The sequence below is a fragment of the Clupea harengus genome, chromosome 5 (genome assembly GCF_900700415.2).
Source record: "Clupea harengus chromosome 5, Ch_v2.0.2, whole genome shotgun sequence".
Lineage (NCBI taxonomy): Eukaryota > Metazoa > Chordata > Actinopteri > Clupeiformes > Clupeidae > Clupea > Clupea harengus.
The window spans coordinates 4,147,548-4,165,801 of record NC_045156.1 but is presented as its reverse complement, the minus strand read 5'-3'; the positions used below and the strand labels follow the sequence as shown (position 1 = coordinate 4,165,801).

The 18,254-nt window shown below is 41.2% G+C and overlaps 2 protein-coding genes and 1 pseudogene across 2 annotated transcripts; 1 reads left to right on the top strand and 2 right to left on the bottom strand.

Moving 5' to 3' along the window:
• The first annotated feature begins 4,953 nt into the window (after positions 1-4,953).
• On the top strand, positions 4,954-6,270 carry LOC105912132 (transcription factor HES-5-like). Its single transcript, XM_012841045.3, has 2 exons — positions 4,954-5,310; positions 5,440-6,270. The coding sequence occupies exons 1-2, from the start codon at positions 5,248-5,250 to the stop codon at positions 5,743-5,745; spliced, it is 369 nt and encodes a 122-aa protein (XP_012696499.2). The 5' UTR covers positions 4,954-5,247; the 3' UTR covers positions 5,746-6,270.
• Positions 6,271-8,564: 2,294 nt separating this feature from the next.
• Positions 8,565-10,327, bottom strand: LOC105912131 (transcription factor HES-5-like). Its single transcript, XM_012841044.3, has 2 exons — positions 10,039-10,327; positions 8,565-9,868 (listed from the first exon to the last, which is right to left on the bottom strand). The coding sequence occupies exons 1-2, from the start codon at positions 10,099-10,101 to the stop codon at positions 9,455-9,457; spliced, it is 477 nt and encodes a 158-aa protein (XP_012696498.1). The 5' UTR covers positions 10,102-10,327; the 3' UTR covers positions 8,565-9,454.
• A 6,927-nt stretch (positions 10,328-17,254) lies between these two features.
• LOC122128525 lies at positions 17,255-17,861 on the bottom strand (annotated as a pseudogene).
• Positions 17,862-18,254: the final 393 nt, after the last annotated feature.

Genomic DNA, 18,254 nt, shown 5'->3' with positions numbered 1-18,254 from the left:
TCTGCATGTAATTTACTTGATCTAGCCCATTTCTTTCAATACTTTCACATTACTAGTCTTGTCCATTTAATGAAACCTTTAGGCCTGTATTGTACATTTCGTATTTGTATATTAAGTACCCTGTGGTATGACCGATTAATAGTGAGGAAAACCATGAATTTGAGAATTAAAAACATCTTTATTGTCCCAGTCAAACAGACACACAAATAATATCAATATGATATATACAACATTGTACCTTAATAATCAGTTTAATATAAAACAGAAATAGCACAGGCCCACGGGCAATCTAGCATGCGTTTTAATAATATGTACAGAGCTGAATGGTGTCACATCAGTAAGGGTCATTATTGCTACGGTATACATTTGGTGAATACTTAAAGTATTACATTTGAATGTCCTAAATCACAGTTAACAGACACAGCCTTATTTGGACAAAAGCCCTTCCTCTAATGGACACCTTTTTTAGCGGAGTGTTGACTCATTCATTTCACCACGGTCTCCACGGTGGCTGTCTGATGTTGGATGAACTTTTGGAAGGAGAGTGCATAACTTCACTGGTCGATAAGTGTCCATGACTTAGCCCAGTTCTACCACCAAGCGGCGTCGTACTGTAGTGCTTCATCAACACGGCTTGTGAATGCTTCAACTCGCTGTGGGCTGCAAAGAAGCAGAGAGTCTCCTGCAAACACCTGCGGAATCCTTCTGTATAACTCTTTACAGGTCTAGTGTCAGGAGATGACAAGGCGCTCTGACGCGTGCGGTCTTTTAAGTGGAGGACCGCCATCTCAAGGATATCGGCTTTTTCAAGCTTGTTTCTGGGTTGGTGTGTCTGAAGTTCACTGCTGAGCAGCATCTTGAGTTGTTCAATGCTGCTGTTGATGCGATCCCTGCGTCTTTTCTCCACAGCTGGCTTTCTTATCTGAGAAAAAGATCAACGTTTAGTAACCTATGCAGGCTCAGAAATTAGCCTACTCTACGTAAACAATTTAATGTTGTCAAGAAATAATATTTGCGCTTACTTTAATTTTCTCTTTCACTGAGGATGTCCTTAGGTTGCAGATTTTGAGAGGTGCCATCAAATTCTTTTCAAGAGTCCCAACACTATCTGGTCATTTTGGTCTTTATGCCCTCAGCATTTATATATGGACAGCAAAAAGGCTAGGCCTCATGCCTATGACAGGGTATGCTGCTCTCACTAACCAATCAGAGACGTAAACCGCACAATGGCAGTGTTTCAATTAGCCAACTCCATGCCATCCAGAACACAAAGCGTGCATTCCGCGCGAACAGGTGGAGTGCGCATTAAATGAGAGCCGTGAAATAGTTGACTACATGACCCGTGACAGCATTTTAAGACCCTGTCCCATTCATACTGAAGAATGGCCCAGGAATGGCGGGAAACAACTGACAATGCATGAATGAACTTTGCTGAACAATTAAGTGGTGGGCACATTGCACTTTCCCGCCCAAAATAAGGAATGCAAAATCAGGCTATTCCAATGGTCAGAAGCTATAACATTAGTCTATAAGTGATTCTGACTATTTCATCTTTAGCTCTCTCTTTCTATTTATATATATTTAACCAAAATAAAAAATATTGCATTATATAGATATACAGGCAAGTCTAATGATCAGAACTTTTCCATCAGTCATTTAATTTTCCACACACTTGTCTTTTGGCGCCATTATTTAAAAAAAAAAAAAACATTAGCCTATTGTGCTTGTCCCCAATTATCAAAGAGGACAATCCCCTGGGAATGAGGTGCTTTACTGAGACCATTACTAATGTGATGGTGACGACGGCACACTTCTTTTGTTCTGCCATTGAAATGGTGCGGTGGGAAAGTTGCGACAACATAGCCTCCAGGATTAGTCTTTGAAGACGACGCCGGTGAGCTCAAAAGAGCAGCTGCTTTATGTGCGCGGGAAACTTTTAAAAGTTAGCTTCCTGAGGTCATACACCTTGTCTACACGCATCATTAATTATTTTATTGTTAATCATTTAAAAAAAAAAATGAACTCAATTTTTCTTACACATTTCACTTCAGTTAGTAACTACATGAAACATGGTTTCTAAATATAAAATTATGAAATAAACATATAATGGTATCAATAACAACATGATAACAACCACATAAACAAAATAACAGGCCTATGCCTACTCATAATCAATATCATGTTCATTTTAATCTAGGCCTATTCAAAGTGCTATTCACAAACGTATAACTAAAATGAATAGAGCAGCAGGTGTCCTTTGATAACAATACACATGTAGGCTGATAAAATGGCCATTATATATTAAGCCTCTTTGTCCCAAAAATCTATCAATCAATTAGCCTTATGTGTTTTATTGTATCTGTAGCCTATAAACCTAAAACATTTTACAGAGAACGCTCTCAACAGGCGTCTGGAAATGTGTGGTTTACTCCCTTGAGCAGAAGTTTATCCTGCAACTAAAATAAGGTAGGGAGCAGAGAGAGAGAGAGAGTAAGAAAGAAAGAAAACTAAACTTTTAAGGGAAGTTGTAGTAAAGCCGTCTTGGTAGGTCTTTCAAAGTAGGTTTTGAGTCTATGTACTGCATATATGTGTGTGTGTGTCCCAACTGGGGCCCTCTCTCACACACACACACAGAGAGAGAGAGAGAGAGGCAGATGCTAGGCGTTATACTCAGTGTGTGGTGCCCCTGCCAGTCCGCTCACTCAGGATCTGGGAATATCCTGACCTCTCCTCTCTGGAGCTCACTTGCTCGCGCCCTTGATGTGGGTGCAGGCTCAATAGCATTCCAGTATCACATGATGGGGCATTCACCAAGCCAAGGGCCCTGAAAAGCCACTCGGAGTGGGAAACTGTGGCTTTGTTCAATACCTTCTGCCTCATTTGAACCCTCCTTTTTACTGTGTCAACAGTTGGCAGCATGTTGGTGGCCCGCTTTGAAAGGAAAGGAAGTGCACATTGGCATTGTGATGAAAACCAAATTAACTGCACTTAATGCAAGTTTGAGTTGAAACTGCTATTTTCTCAAGCAACTGTAGCAACTGTAACTGCCCAGATATTTTGGGGTTGCTGTCTTATTTAGAGTGAGTGTGCTGGTGTGTGTGTGTGTGAATGTGTGGGTCTGTCAAGCATGACAGGAATGATGTTATCCTCTGCTTCTGACAGAAGACTACCTGAGGCCATTCTAAGGTGTGGTGGTGGGGGCTTTTGTGCTGACAAGAAGAGGTCCAGATGGTCCATTGAGTGGCGGTGGATCAGTGGCAGCGGGGAGGAGTGCAGGCTCAATGGGGCTGAAGTGTGGGAAAGAGGCGCAGGTCTGAGCTCTCACACATTCCACACCGGAGAGGGGCTCCTCTAGCCTTGCTGAGCCACTCTGGCAGCTGGCTTCAGTGTGCCACTGTGTGTGTGTGTGTGTGTGTGTGTGTGTGTGTGTGTGTGTGTGTGTGTGTTTGTGTGTGTGTGTGTGTGAGGGGACTCATTAGAAGGCCAAGTCTTTATCTTTTGAATGAAGAGAATATCCATGCTGGAATGCGATCAGACCCAAACAATGTCCCCACACTGACGTCCCCCCCTTCTCTGTAATTGGCATAGTTTGTCATGAGTGAGTCACTGGTGAGAAACGTTCAGCTTGAGGGATGAGGCAGAAGTGAAACAAAGGGAAGTGGAGTGAAGATTTCCCTCCAAAAATGCCCAAGCATCTGGCTAGCGAGCAGAGGTATCACCATGACAACCTCAACTTACGATCAAACTATCTTTGGTTCTCAGGGCATCATTTTAAATTGAACCAATAGCTTAGTAAAAGTCTAGATTATTTTTTTGTTTGTGTCATTTTTTCTTTTTGTTGACACATACATCATAACGCCTATATATCCAGCTGTAGTAATGAGTACAGTAAATATGAACTCCACTTTAAGTCAACTGTCTCATCCTAATCCTTGTATTAAGCACACCTGTTCCAATGGACAAGAGAACACAATTTAGAACAATGGTCTTGAACTTTCCAAAAAAGTTCCCATCCCTACTGTTTAATCATGCCTTAGTACTGTAAACAGTGGGCCAGTAGCAGATGCTGAGGCACATGTGCGGTTAATGAGAGGCAAAGGAGGGCTGGGGTGGTGGTGGTGGTGGTGAAGGGTAAGTAAGCGTTCAGAGCAGGTGATGTGTGAGAGCGGGAGAGACGCAGTGGGAACACACACGCGTCCCACAGTCCAGAGCTGCCTCTGATCTCTGCCGCTGGTTCAAAGTGTGTGTATCTGTGTGTGTGTGTGTGTGTGCCTGAGTGCCTGGCTGTGTGTGTGGGAGAGAGAGAGAAAGAGTGTGTGTGTGTGGGAGAGAGAGAGAAAGAGTGTGTGTGTGTGGGGAGGGGGGTGTAGGGGAGGTAAGGAGGGTGGGATTCTATTGACTGGAGGACGTGTGAGCAGGATCCTGCCTGGGTTTCCCACACTATCCATTTATTACCCAGTATTCCCCAGGGGGAAGTGGGGGCCCCCAACAATGGAAGTGTGCCTTCCTCAAGGGGACAGGATAATTGTGGTCAATTGACATGCACAATGTGAGCATTCGTGTGACTGTGTGTGTGTGTGTGTGTGTATATCTATCTATCTATGTATGTATGTGTGTGTGTGTGTGTGTGTGTGTGTGTGTGTGTGTGTGTAACAGGCAGATATTCTATATGAGTCTGGTAAAAAAAAACACTACATGCCAAGAGTGATTTGTGCGTTACTGTTACATAACTAAACCTTCATGAATGTCATTCACAAACATGTCACATACTTAGAAATAAGACACTGACATGCGCAATCTATCAGCCTATCATGCATGTTTTTTTCCGAGGTATAGTGTATCTTGTACTTTCTTGTACAATGCTGCCTTGTCAGTCAGACACCATGTCCACTACCCATCTGCAGACAGTTTATTAGTCAGGGAGAGGTTTCCCAGGTAATAAAAGCCAGTGTAACGACCTGCTTGTTTTTAGGATGTGCTATTGCAATCGCAAAAGTCCAGTCCCTCTGCTTTGGGCCGTAAGGCCAGTTAAGCATGAAATAATTGATGCCTCTGCCATTGTTGAGGCCGCCTCACCCACTGGCCAGGGAGTGTGGGAAACCTAATCTTGCCCTGGACTCATGGCTTTGTAATGCTAATGAGCTCCTATAAATAGGGGAGTGGGAGCCACTCTCAGCTCAGACACTGCTTGCCCTCCTCTGAGAAGAACACTCCTCTATCTCTCTCTCTTTCTTCCTATCTACAAGAATGGCTCCCGCCATCAGCATGGACTTTGCCAACTCAAAGCTTTCCAACAAGGAGAAACATAAAGTAAGTTTTGGTCCATGTACATTGAAAAACATTTTTTATCTTTTTTTTTTTATCTGGCTTTTATTGAATACATACTTTGATGCTGTGATCCTAGAAACTAATCAAACTTTTGTTCTTCCTCTTTTTTAGCTGAGAAAACCGGTTGTGGAGAAAATGCGTAGAGATCGCATCAACACCAGCATCGAGCAGCTCAAGGCCATGCTGGAGAAGGAGTTCCACAAACAGGACCCCAACACTAAGCTCGAGAAAGCCGACATCCTGGAGATGACGGTGGTCTTCCTGAAGCAGGCGCTGCAGTCCAAAAGCTCGGTCCCCCAGCAGGCCCACAGTGACAGCTACTCCCAGTGCTGGAGGGAGACCCTGCACTTCCTCTCTCTCAACTCCAAGGTGGACACCAGTCTCCTGTCTCTCCTCAACAGAGCGAGGTGTCACTGAAACAAGGCGCCATCACACAGAAGCCAGTCTGGAGGCCCTGGTAGACAAACTCATTCAGACCCTCATGTGAACCTGATGGCTGTTGAACCATCATAGTGTGTAGGAGATGTATATTTCCAAATGTTTAATGTAGCTAGTTCTGTTCATGTTGAATGGAATAAGAGCTTGTGCGGTGATGTTTCTCTTAAAGAGAAGCTAAATGCTAAATTATGTACACTTCACGTTGAAGTATTTCTTTTGGAAGAAGCTGTTTGCCTTGCATTGAATTGTTTAATGCAGCGGAGGAGCTGTAGCTACTCCACAATGGCTGGAGCATATATGGAAATCATGTTGACAACTGAATTGTTACTCAGAATCAGAGTATTATATATAGTGCACTTGAACCTATATTTTGGTGAATCATTTTATATTGGCGACTAAAATAACTGTCCTTGTTTTTTTCACAATGGTGAAAACGTTTATTTTAGACACTGTGTGTCTGCATCTGTCACTTAATAAAATACTATATATCTTACATTTCCCTAACGTCTGTCTTCATTTTTACCATGAAAGCCCATCATAATAACATTTTCAATATCCAATCATGTAAGGCAATGGTACTAATGCTTGAAAGTACTAGCCCTTGACAAGGATGACAAGGAGGATCAGAATAACGAAAGCAATGTTTGGAATGAAAACCTGAGTTTGTAGGCATACACTGGAACACAAATGCTTTTAAACGTCACATTAATGAGCTATCACTGACAGTTTTTAATAGCCAAAATCTAAAAACATTATAAGCTCATTTTTCTAACACTTAGCCTGATGCTGTAGCCAACTGTTGTTGGCTTGATAGATAATAATAAGTGTGCACAAGATGTACAACTTCATTATATTATGAGATGTCATTGCAGTCAAAATAATCCATAATACTCTTTCACGGCTTGAAGTTCCCCTCAAGTACAATACATGAGTAATTCACATTTATTCCTAGATGGAAATGGGTGGGGGTGGATTACTCAGACAAACTGCTACCTAAATGGCAATAAAATGTGTTGTAAACTAGCAGCTTATACCACACAACGCCATTCTTTTCATGTACTGCTTTTATCAGAGGGCCTGGGTCCCAAGCTCTAACCGCTTTCCCACACTCCTTAGCCAATCACGGAGCAGCTTGCAAGACCTGATAACATCAGTGGCTTAGAGTCAGGCAGGCCTGCGTAGACAAGCCGGGGGGTGTGTGTGAGGGGGTGGGGGGGTGTTGGAGTGTGTCGGTAATGGGAGGATGGGAGGTTAGGGGGTGCCAGTGTACTTAGGGTGTGCCAGCCTCTAATCCTCCACAAGCATACACACACACACACACACACACACACAGACATGGGGAGAGACACACATACACACACATTTACGCACGCTCAGGCACACACTTCTTTCCTGACTCTCACCTCCACCCCAGACCAAAGGCTTCCAGTGGCAGTAAAAGCCTCATCATCACACCAGCAAGATGTCATCCCACCACACTCCCAGGGTTTAGGAGGCCAGGGCTTCAGGCTTGGGAAGTAACGTTCCTCATCTACGCATGCCGAGCGTGTGAGAAAAAGACAAGATCAATACAACAGACTCTTTATTACAGAATAAAGGTTTGTATATGAACAGCATTATTTAAAGGGGAATAACTTCTATGTAGGTAGACTTTTCCAGTGTGGAAATTAGTGAATCACTGACTGACCATATTCAACACAATGTAATTTTCTCTCGCTTAGTTTAATTGTAATCCTTTACATAATTCCTAATTGCGCAAATGGACACCACTGTTAATCAGCATCGTATCATATTTAAATTGACAAAATTAGTGATGTTTCTTGAAGCAACAAGTCGGATCTTTCCCTGGGGATAGATTAGAGGGGAAGCCCAAAGTAGAGAGGGGTCAGAACTCACACTACCATGCCTAATGGATAATTTAGTGTGGCACACTTCCTTTGTGCTGGTGATGAAAGGGAAGCCTGAGTCTGGAGTGTGGGAAATCCTGGGAGAAGCCGGCTCCACACATGTGACAGTCAACACAAGCCTCTCTCCCACAGGCTTCACCAGCTGTTTGATGAAACCAGACCTGACAGCACACTGCCGCGCCTGTTGCACTGTGGGAATGGTGGACAAACATGGGTCCGGCACGTCGACGCTCCCTCTCTCTTATTCTCTTTCTCACTGATGCACACACATGCCACCCCCCCCCCCCCACACACACACACGTCCATGCGCTCCTACACACACACACACACACACACACACACACACACACACACACACACACACACACACACTCACGCACACACACACTCCCACACACACACAGACTCCTCTTAAGCTTGTTGCCTTCACACCAACTTAAAGGAAACTGCTACTAGTGAGTGATTTGAATAAATAATACCTCTACATCAATGAATATGATGGGAACAAATATATGAATAAGGCACTAATCTGCATTATTTGTGCAGATATCAGGCAGGTTTTTGTCGTGTAAGCTAGTAAGAAAATCTAGTTCTGTGAATGAAACCTTTACCTATTCTTAAACTCACTCTACCATGGATGAGAACAACAAAAAACAAGTATCTTCCACATTCATAATAATAATAAACCCTCTTCATTGGTTGCTGCTCTTGCAGGAATATGTTTACAATCAGCTTGCAAAGCTGAGCATGTTTTCTTCTTTCATCTGCGCTTAACATGAGTTGGTCAACTGACTACATTAAGGAGACAGCAATAATGAGCAGTAGTAATAAAAGTAGTTGAGAAATATTTTTGTAATACATATTGTATTTTTCTGTTCTACATATTTCCTGTACAAATAATTAGGGTGGGACATTGTAAAGTAGTACAAAGTAATGGTTCGATGATAGTGAAAAGTTGGGGAGTCATGTCATTTGTTACCCCCTGTGATTTGTTGAAACTATATCTAAAAGTCCAAAAACTGTAGTCATCTATGTTCTATGATACCAAATATATATGTATTAATATAAATATGTATTTAAATAGTCATTAATGTGAGCTGAAAACTAGAAGTTGTAAACTATGGATGGTCGCTTTAAGCTAATAGAGAACCACTTAAGTATTAATGTCTATGCTGATTAGCACAGTAATATTCAACTTGTTCAGAACAAGACTGTAGTATTCACATTATTTGAATTGGCACAAGCATTCCCAAGCAACAAAACACCAAACAGTTTCTCTTGTTAATATTCTTTATAATTATTGAAGTACAGAGAACACATTTTAACCATAAAATACATGTATAAAATATATATATATTGTAAATTTCAAATTACACATTTCAATGTACATTACAAATGGTAAGGCAGGGAATGTTAAAAGATGCAACAGGCACCCAATCAATCCTTTACAAAAGGCAACCACTTTTTAAATGAGTTGTTCAATTGGTATTCTAAATCAAATACAGTCTATTCAACTCCATAGGAGTTACACACTAGAGTGACAGGGCACCACTAGCACAATCTTCATCTTCAAGATGTACAGCCATTTTCAGGCGAAACACACACCTTACTGGTAGATATAAAGCACAATACCCACAGGGCAGACTTCACAGCAAAGTTACACCATTCTGTTCCATTTCCATAATAACAGGCACAGTCTGTCTACACTGGAAATATACACAGTTTTTTTTGCGCACAATGATGGTTCAACTTCAGATTCACATGAGTTTGAGCAGCTACTTTTACCAGGGCCTCCAGACAGACTTCTGTGCGACTGCGCCCTGCTTCTCCGGTGTCTGGTTGTGTTTGAGTGACATGACTGGAGACACTGGGGAGAAGTCCCTGGCAGTATTCTGGGTAACCTGGCCGTGGTTGAGACGCAGGGATGAGGAGTCCACCTTGGAGTTGAGAGAGAGGAAGTGCAGGGTCTCCCTCCAGCACTGGGAGTAGCTGTCACTGTGGGCCTGCTGGGGGACCGAGCTTTTGGACTGCAGCGCCTGCTTCAGGAAGACCACCGTCATCTCCAGGATGTCGGCTTTCTCGAGCTTAGTGTTGGGGTCCTGTTTGTGGAACTCCTTCTCCAGCATGGCCTTGAGCTGCTCGATGCTGGTGTTGATGCGATCTCTACGCATCTTCTCCACAGCAGGTTTTCTCAGCTAAAATTGAGGTAGAAGAATTTGATTAGTGTCTTATTTGACTACATCAAATATTTTAACTCATTTTAAAGTGTTTTATATGCAAAGTGTCACCTGAAAACATGCACCCATTCTAATGTACTCATACTAAAAGAAGATAATTTTTTACAGATAATTCAAGAAATACTTACTCTATGTTTTTCCTTATTGGAGAGTTCAGAGTTGCAAATGTCCAAACTGATTGTAGGTGCCATTCTAGCAGAGAGAGCAAGAGCGTGTGTTGTCAGAGGAAGGCAAGTGGTCTGTCATGAGAAGCTCACTCCCCTATTTATAGGAGCTCATTAGCATTACAAAGCCATGAGTCCAGGGCAAGATTAGGTTTCCCACACTCCCTGGCCAGTGGGTGAGGCGGCCTCAACAGCTCAAATCAAAATTACACACATTCCTCAATAAATCTGTGTGACTACAAATACGCCCCCCCCTAACACACACAAACACAACCACCCATTCACTATTTATCCACAAACTGATGTAGTATAGTGTTAGTGGAAACATATTTCTTGTTGAACACGTGATTGAATGCTATTTGCCCATTTCATTTCTGTGAGTCCAGGTAACAGTGAAAATGTGGCAAGCATGCATTTGTTATTTATAAAATAATGATGCAGAATTAGAGATTTCTGCACGAGAGACACTTTCATGGCGAACTGGTAATTGCACAGACAGACACAGATGAATGGGCTTGGTGTGAGGACAAACAAGCGGTTTTATTACCTGGGAACCCTCCTGCTGCTGATAAGCCTCCTGCAGATGGTGAATAGATGAGAGGGGGGGCTTATTGTAGTCTTATCAGAACAGACCTTCTGTTTACAAAGCACTCGTGTATGACAGTTGCTGTATATTTCCATTCTGCATATCTGCATATCCATATGTGGCTCAGGCTCTGATAGAGTGACAGACTGAGATTCTGTCAACTGGTGAGTCAGACTTTTTGCATTAAGACCTTTGTCAGGTTTTTAATGGCACACACGACAAGGGTATGCATGCCTGACAACCTTTTAAATCATATCAAATAGGATCTGTAATGTGTATTAGGCCTTCATGTAAGTATGGACAAAAGCCTCAAAAGATGATCTTGTTAAATAAACAGAAGCTTAAACCCTACAGAGAGACATGTGGAATAAAGTAATCTGTGTCTGGCAAAACACCTCTGCCTTGTATCCTTCTGTTATTTATTGAGAACGTGTGGCGAGGTTTCCCATGACAGTATTTCACATGTAGTGCTTTTTACGATGTTGAGATCAAAGGACTGAAGCGTGGCTGAGGAACTTTATCACCTCACCATAACTTGACAGTCCGTGCAATGGCTGTCCCAGCAGGTGTTAGGTGCGCTTCCCAGAGGCTCGTGTCATTGTTTTCCCAGACTGACAGAGGTAGCAGTCCCACACGTTTTTAGGAGAGCCGGAGACAATCATAAAACATATATCGCCACCATTGGCTGTAATTCAACGGTTGGCTGAGACTGTGGGAACATCCAAGGTGTTGTGAATCAGACTGCCGTTCGGAAGTATAAATAGCTCCGACAACACTTGGCATCATCACAGACACGAGCAACAGCAAGAAAGAACTTCAACTATGGCATCGTACGAGTGCAAAAGAGAATCTCCAGGCGAAATAGTTCCTCCTTCAGGCATAAGAGACAGCCTTAAGGTAACTTTAACAGCATTGATTATTGAAACTGTTTGTTTAAGTTATTGGAACTATACCTAGACTATACATATTTAAAATGCAACTGGTATTAAATATTAACGTTACTTTCATTTGTTTCAGTTTCGCAAAATAATTGTGGAGAAAATACGGCGGGACCGAATCAGCAACAGCATCGAGGAGCTGAGGACATTACTTCAAACAGACCAATGTCCAGAGCAGGCCGTCAGACTGGAAAAAGCTGATATTTTAGAGATGGCTGTACAATTCCTGAGGGAACAAGCATCTTCAAAATCTAATGAAAGCTATCACAGTGGTTTCTCGCACTGTCTGCAAGAAACACTCCGTCACCTGTCATTACACGCACCACTGCAACCTGCGGAGAGGGAGCAGATTAAACGCTTCTATGTCCATCAGAGAACCAGCATGTACACGCGTCTGTCTACAGAGCCGCGCATGCCGTCAAAACAACATTCAACATTAAGAGCGCGCAAATCTTTGTGGAGACCATGGTAAAGTGAACCATGAGAATGGTCCACCACACTGGACTTGGACTGGGTGTGACATTAGCTTATAGAGTTCTAAAACTTATCGACCCGAAAGGACTTTCTCAGGCAGTTCACATCAGTCTACATTACGTGTGTAATGATCAATTCATTATTGAGTGCATTCTCTCAATTAAGCGTATTGCCTTTTGTAAAGGCGTTGTGTGACATGACATACCCCAAGATCAAATTCAGCAATGATTGTTTTCAAATCATGTTGCATTGATGACACTTATTAAACATTCCTTGTATTTAATAATTTGTTTGTTATCCATTTCTTCACAACATCATGTCAAAGGACCTAATGCTAATCCACACATCATATCACTATGATACCTCATCAAAAATGTTAGCCTAAATTGATAACAAAATAATTCTGAATACTATATCATTAGGAGATTTTATTGAAGGTCTATCTAACTAATCTCTTCAATGAAACCCAAATTGCATTCTAATAACTGACTTCTGACCAAGGAAATTGTGATTGATACCAACGTTTATTTTGTGTAAAGCATATCTCACCAATGAGAAATTGTATGTCCCACAGGAGATCATGTGAGGCTTGGCAAATATTGATACAATATAAACATCTTGATAACTCTTAACAGAGTATGGCAGATAACGCCTGTTTAACCAGAGGAAAATTCTTGTTTTAAATCAAACAAGTATGACAGTTATCAAATGGTGATTAAAAAACATGAAAATAAGTTTTCTTCAAGGTGAAATGTCTCTGACAAATTCAATTACTCAAAATATATGACATCTTCATAGAAGACACCATGAATATTTTCAAAATGAAAATATTGCAAATCTCCAAAAAGAGATAAAAAAATGAAAGTTGCCTTTGCCAAGAATCTGATTATGATTATACCAGTGTGGTATGTTCAAAGATAATCTGTAGAAAACAGATAATAATGACAATGCTTTTAGGCTTCCTCAAAAAAGGAAATTAATGTTGTCAACCTTTCTGTTTAACAGAAAATTCTGCACACAAATATCAGTGATTCCGTTAAATATTAATTATAACATCTCATTTGAAACATATAATTAATAACAATGATAACCATCATAGTAGTTCAATACTATACAGAGCCCTGCGTATGCAGACTTGAACCTAAAGAAGCTTTGAGGAACATTTGTCACTGGGCATTCCATCTACATCAATTAGCCAGATGAGTGTCAGTCTGGGGCATTCAATAGGGCCCTCCAGGGGGCGCTCTTGGCTGAACTCTTCTTCTTGTTCAGGGCAGGCTGCACTGAGGCTGTCTGTTGACACTGGGTGCTCTCCTGCCTGTAGCCATCACAGGTTGCTTGCAGAAACGGGAACCAGTTTAAGCAGTCTTCCATTGGGCCGTTTTCTCTGTTTTCATGAGTAGGGAGTGAAAAATCCCTCAGGCACGCTTGGTGAGTCCCCTGCGTTACAGGCTCGTAAGACGGGAAAGGCCTCATGGAGTGGAGGCGCTTCATCTCCAGGGCTGGCTTTCCCCAGGTGCTTGCTCAGGAACTCAGGAGTTTTGGAGCTGATCAGTGCTGTCATAGATCGATGGTCTCTGTGCATCTTTTCAATCGCTTGCTCACTCAGCTGCAAAGAGGAAGAGGACACGTTAATGACTTTGTTCCTCACAATGCAACATTTTTAAAGATAAAACCGTCATAGCAATGATAAATGAATAAAATAATGAGGAGTTTTGTTGTAAATTTCAATTACCTGTTGACGCAGAGTAAGGTGCTCCTCCGGGACCGTTGTTTGGGAATTAGGGTATGGCGCCATGGTTCACTATCTCTGCTGCGGATCTCTCGGTTTGGAATGAATCTGATCAGTACTGGCTTCATCTCCTCTATTTATGCTCCCCAATCTCCATATGAATATGTGGGTCTTGGGCTGGTTGGAGTTTCTCACAGTCAGTAGCCAATGGCTGAGCTGCAGAGGACAATGAGGAGTGTGGAGCTGCCACATGCTGGGGGACAATGGTCAAACCTCAGGGGAACAGGTGCTGGGTTGGGGGTGATGGAGAGAGACCCACAGACCCACTGTGTGGATGTGGGAAAGCACTGACCCTGTGAGGAGAGTTAATCTGCTGTCTGATGTTGGGGTCAATGATGCTGACTCCACAGATTCTAGATTATCTTAATCAATATGAAAGCCATTTACTTTTTCTACATTAATATTGCTTCAAAAATGTGTTTAATTATATTTTCCTGCTTCTTGTATCCCAACACGTTTCCACCTCGTGTTTGATAATATATCATTTCTACAGCCCATTTGAAAGGATCATTTAATAATTTACAAACTATCAAATATATAATCAACTATCTCAAATTCACCACTACATTTCAACTCATCCTCATTATAACAGCATTACTCTAACCCTTATCTCACACAAACCCTGAACCTGGACTTTCATTAATTAGTACCTTACCCGAAACCTTAACAAACTTAAAGACTTTTGTATTCCTCTATGTCAATTGTCTGTTCAGTGTCAATGGCAGAAATTGTGGGACCCTTTGACAGTGGAGGACTACAGATGCAACAAATGTTTCCTCTGTCTTAATGCTAGAATGTTTGTTCTACACAAGTATTATAAAAGCTGCTCTAGTCACCACAAATAAAATATGTTCAACTGTCAGTTTTGTGTTGTGATATAAACACATTGCATCACACAGTAAGTTAGATTATATAAATACAGTAATAAGAAAATATGGTTAGTGCAGTCATGTTGACTATTGAGCATTTGTAATAATGGTCATTTCAAGCAGCAGGCATTAAAGCAAAAAAATAAATATATTGCTATTTCTGAAGCAGCCTAGATCACACATGGTTTGATTTGTCAGCAGGCCTAAACTGTGTCTCATGGAATGCCAAGTAAAATGACAAGGACATCCATCCTCTGTTAACAACTAGTTATTAGTGCCTTCCCTCAAAATCAAAATGTTCAATGTAATTATAATATAATGCAAGGCCTCCATGGATTTGAAGCTGTTGAAATATGTAATTAAAACATTTTAGTAAATACTTTTAGCATGTTGACACAATAACCACAATGCATACCTATTCCCTTGTGTATCTGTGGAATCTCCAGTGGGACTGTGGATGCTAAAGACCCAGGAACTGAGACTCTCCTCTCCAGAGCTTTCCCACACTCCCCCCCAGTAAAATTTCTCCTTGACAATAGAAGTGTGTCTTCTCAATGGTAATTCCACTCAGCAGCCACCTCTAAGAAGTTCCCCTTAACGTTGAATTTCAACTGATATAATATTAGTAAAACAGCTTAATTAAAGCACAACTATGTAGACAAACTATTAACTACATACATATAATTCACGATCAACAACGACGAATAGCGTCACTCAGTGTAACATTTACATTTTTTTAAATGGTGCTTAAAAGTTATCTGTACACATGTGGACGGATGTTCAAAAAGACTCCTAAATAACACCCAAAGGGAACATCATGGACGGTGTTATAGAGGTATTCCCCTGTAAAGAATCATGACATAGGCTTTTGGATAATCAATCTGATTTTGTATTCTCATTTGCAGCTAACACTTGCTGAATTCATGTCATGAAAGTCATGTGTCATATAGTTTTGATGAGGCCTTGCCCGGCACAATGCCGAAATTGATTATAGAAAAAGTCTTGTTATAAAATCCCCCCCCCCCCCCCCCAGTATAGCTACTAATTATATCTTGTCGGAAATGTTTTAAACGTTTAGTTTGAACTCATGAAGAATTTTTCAGTTGATATCTACAACAAATAGCTAGCCGTGTTAGAGACAGCCATGCTGTCTGAGATTTGGATTCTGAGACCATTGTCCCACGGGGGGTCTGTGAGAGAGTCCACCACACTTTCCCACACTCTCTCCATTCACTGCTCTTCAATGGAGGAACAATACAAGTGTGTCTCATTACCCCTCACATTAGTCAAGAAGTTTCATTCCCCTACTGTCCTGCTACATGTGGTTACAAAAGATTTCATTATTCAAAGAGCATTCAAACAGGTGGATCGTTTGTTAAAAATGAGAAATAGCAGGAAAATGGAATCAGTTAAACTTTTGAATCTGCTGGTGTGATGTAATAAAGTTTGCCAGTGGCCTTCCTGCTAGTAAAAATGCAAAATACTGATCAAGGGTCTTTGCATCTGGACTAAAACACACCAGCCTATTAGGAATGACGCCATCAAGGGGTATTTAAGAGAGCATATGAAGTGGAGTTGAAACTAACCAAGTATTTGTCTGTCAACCAATTTAAGAGCCTTTTAGATGCTAAGGATGTGCCTCAATGCTCTTGTTTTAAATGATTATCTGATTTAATTTTTTTACTTTATGTTATTTTTTTATATATATATATATATACTTAATTTCTGAGTTGTTTAATGTGTTTTGTTTATTTATTTTGTCTGTTTTGTTTTGTTATGGTTTGTTTATTTATTGTACTTCTGTATTATGTAGCCTCAATCAGGGCATTGCTGCAAAAGAGCCCTGTGCTCAGTCAATTCTCCCTGAATAAATAATGATGATGATAATGATATTTTATTGTCAGTTTCTTACAAAAGAAAAATAATTTGAAATGTTCTGTCAGATTCAGACACGTCTCACAGATATTGTTTCAATAACTTGGTCTTGACTGATACATAGAATAGAATAGGTTATATTAAACAAGTCTTTATAAAAGACAACAGCAACCTCACGTTCTAGGCAGTTGTAAGTGCATTTCAGAGAATGGATCATATTAGTCCTACATAGTGGAGATAACATTATTTTCTGAAATATTAAGACAGTGTTCAAGTGTACATATTCTCAGAGTTGAGATCTAAATAGATTGTTCCGTCAATGAAGGAACTTTTTCTGGAGAAAAAATAAAACATGCTTAAAAGTTAAGCAAAACAACATACGTTTGACATGTGTCAGGAAGCATTACCATGTACAACCATGGCCATCATTATTGTGGATTCAAGGATTGAAACTAGTATGTTCAAAAATCCTAATAGCTTTTCATTTTAGCAGAAACCTTCACTGAAGACATTAACTTTGTAATGGCTTTCAAATACGTTATCTCTAGAAAGAACATTTCAATATGTTTAAAGTGTTTAAAACATCTGCAATTGCATTCTATTTTTAAAGAATGAATGTCCTTGGGCGCTCATCTCAGACCACTGTGACCACTGTCAGCTAGAAGAATCTTGGTTTGTAGTTTTCTACCAGGGCCTCCAGAGGGCGCTCTTGGCTTGACTCTTCTCTTTGCTCAGTGTGTGCTGGCCCAGCACACTAAACTGAGGCAGGGATGATTCTTGCATGTCCTCATCAGATGATAGCTTCAAGGTCTGAAAGAAGTTCAGAACTGTTCCATAGGGGCTGTGTCGGAACCTCATCTTTAGACAGGAATTGAACAACCTTATGGGTACACACGGAGAAACCCTGAGTCTTAAGAGTCTTATGCTGGAGTTGCTGTCTCAGGAGGCAAACAGTCATCTCCAGGATGTCGGCTTTCTCCATCTTGGAGTCGGGCTGCTGGTAGAGGAGCTATGGACCCAGGAGAGCCTTGAGCTCCTCGATGCAGTTGTTGATGCGATCTCTGCGCATTGACTTTCTCAGCTGCAAAATGAGCAAGGTATTATGAATACATTTGTTCAGCCGGAGTAAAAGTAGAACAATGAAACAGGTAAAATATAAAAATTAGAATAAAGGGGGTTTCAACTTTAACTTACCTTGTCAGACTTAGATGCTTCTTTGGGTAATCTGCTGTGGAAGTGATTGTAGGAGCCATAGCTGTAGCTGTAGTAGTTCTCTCTGTGTAGAGTGAATCTGATCAGCACTGGCTTCATCTCCTCTATTTATGCACCTCCATATGAATGTGTGGGTTTTGGGCTGGTTACCCATGGTCAGAAGCCAATGGCTGAGCTACAGAGGAGTGTGGAGCTGCCACATGCTGGATTCTCCCACTGCTGGGGGACAATGGTCAAACCTCAGGGGAACAGGTGCTGGGTTGGGGGTGATGGAGAGAGACCCACAGACCCACTGTGTGGATGTGGGAAAGGACTGCCCTGTATATTTGATTGTTTATTAATTGTTAAGGTATAAATCATGAAAGAACTATCAAAGACCTCTCACTATCACTATCAAGTACCTCTGACTAACCCAATATATATATATACCTATA